This window comes from Limulus polyphemus, unplaced genomic scaffold (assembly GCF_000517525.1).
Source record: "Limulus polyphemus unplaced genomic scaffold, Limulus_polyphemus-2.1.2 Scaffold17245, whole genome shotgun sequence".
NCBI classification, from domain to species: Eukaryota; Metazoa; Arthropoda; class Merostomata; order Xiphosura; family Limulidae; genus Limulus; species Limulus polyphemus.
Window position 1 is genome coordinate 150 of NW_013682855.1, and position 2,265 is coordinate 2,414.

The following is a 2,265-nucleotide window of genomic DNA, read 5'->3' on the forward strand; positions in this document are numbered from 1 at the left end:
AGAACATGGTCATTCTCCCCAAACACCACATAGACAACCAAACAACACAGTCACAATGATGATGTCATGTAACAAGCAAACCATGGTCATTCTCCCCAAACACCACATAGACAACCAAACAACACAGTCACAATGATGATGTCATGTAACAAGCAAACCATGGTCACTCTCCCTAAACACCACATAGACAACCAAACAACACAGTCACAATGATGATATCATGCAACAATCAAACCATGGTCATTCTCCCCAAACATCACAGTCACAATCAACCCATGGTCACTTTCCTCAACCATCACACAGTTGTCATGATGGTGTAACATCACAAATTAACCCATGAACTCTGTGAGAAGACCATACTTTCAACACCTAACCCCACAACACAGAAGAAACCACCCGTTAAAAATCACAATCAACCCATGGTCACTTTCCTCAACCATCACACAGTTGTCATGATGGTGTAACATCACAAATTAACCCGTGAACTCCGTGAGAAGACCATACTTTCAACACCTAACCCCACAACACAGAAGAAACCACCCGTTAAAAATTCCACTCCTACAGCTTTAAGTAATTAATGCTAGATCAGTCAAAGATAAAAAAATTACCTTCATAAGGATCAATCTCTACTTGAGTGTCAGGAGCAAACACTGGCACTTCTCCATTGATGACAACATCTATCAGTAACACACCTTCAGCATCCAATCCTCTTGCTACATGTGTCATATGTAACACTTCCCCTGTGAGAGAGAACCACTCATGCCATAAACATTTGATAAGAAAACTGAAATCTTTGTTAGATACTGAAAGCTAAAGTTAAACATGATTTATATAGATAATAGCCAATTAAGAAACTCTAAAAGTTCAACACTAATCCTACATAAAGAACGGCCAATGAAGAAGCCGTAAACAAAGTTAAGCATCAGCATTATACAGAAATCAGCCAATGTTAATAAGTTCAATGTCAGCATCGAGTAGAATTCTGAAGAAAGAAATTGTTGATAACACTGAAAATTCAACACTAATCCTACATAAAGAACGGCCAATGAAGAAGCCGTTAAGCATCAGCATTATACAGAAATCAGCCAATGTTAGTAAGTTCAATGTCAGCATCGAGTAGAATTCTATAATTAAATAGGGTTAATTGTACATTATAAGGAATCTAATAATTGTATGTCAACATTGGTCAATAAGCTCTGGACGAAATATTTATCTCCTATATGTCTGATTCATGGAAAATTTCTGACCATTATTTAATGACCAGTTTAACAAAACTATGATTTCTAACAGTTAATTTAATGTTTTAAAAAGCACTGCACTTCAATTATCACCAAACACTGAAAGTATCTGTTTTACCCAGAAAATTCCACTTACCAGTAGCAAAAGAAACCTGAGTCTCTTTACGGAAAAAACCATCGGTGAGGCTGAAGCCATTAACAGCCTGGCCAATTTCATAAGCTGTTGTCCAGTAGACGGGGGTGAGTAGTGGGACTAACGTTCGGAGCCAAGTAGCTGAAATGAAATAAAGAACAACTCTAGACAACATATCCCAGCTGAAAACTTAATTTACCAGTTATTAATCCTCTTGCCATGGGCATCGTTTTTTTTTGCATATTACGAGGTTTTTAATGAGTTATATTCAAAAATTAATTAAATTACTTTTTGCTTACGTTATACAAATTGGTGTAGCAAAAAATTGTATCTAATCATCCATATATTAATAGTATAAAATTTTAAGTTCTTAATTTTATAAGGCAATATAAAAACAAATCTTGAATTTTTCCTTAGTGTGAAAAATATGATATTTTTTTCTCTAGGCATTCCCTCTTTTTTAATTTATTCACCACCCCTCCAAGAAGAATGAAATTTAATGTAAATTACTCATTATAGTATCATCATCACTCAGACAAAGCATAATTTTTATTGCCTTCAGTCTTGTTTGGTTACAGAGCCATCAAGTAGAAAATCAGACACTTCTTGCTACACCCACCCGTCACATCCTCTCTTTCAGGATATATAAATAGTTCTCTATTATGTTTAATACTATATTAATTATAACCAACAGAAAGCCAAGATTTTCATCTATGAAATGGTGTTTTATATTACATTCTTTTCTTTACAGAGAACTGTAAATTTTTCTTTCAGTACAAGCTTCGTTCCCATGGGAAACATATCGACTAGCTTGGATGTATTTGTTACGCTTTTGTTGCTTAGTTACAAAGTAAAAAAAAATTGTGATAGTTAGAAGAAACTTTCTGATTTTTG

General features: G+C 34.7%; 1 protein-coding gene across 1 annotated transcript; it reads right to left on the reverse strand.

Moving 5' to 3' along the window:
• Nucleotides 1-608: 608 nt before the first annotated feature.
• On the reverse strand, nucleotides 609-1,546 carry LOC111084338 (hemicentin-1-like; the record flags this gene model as incomplete). The annotated part of the gene is made up of 2 exons (XM_022381081.1): nucleotides 1,375-1,546; nucleotides 609-740 (listed from the first exon to the last, which is right to left on the reverse strand). Coding segments are annotated over exons 1-2 (304 nt in total), but the record flags the coding sequence as incomplete, so codon positions are not given.
• Between the last annotated feature and the right edge of the window lie 719 nt (nucleotides 1,547-2,265).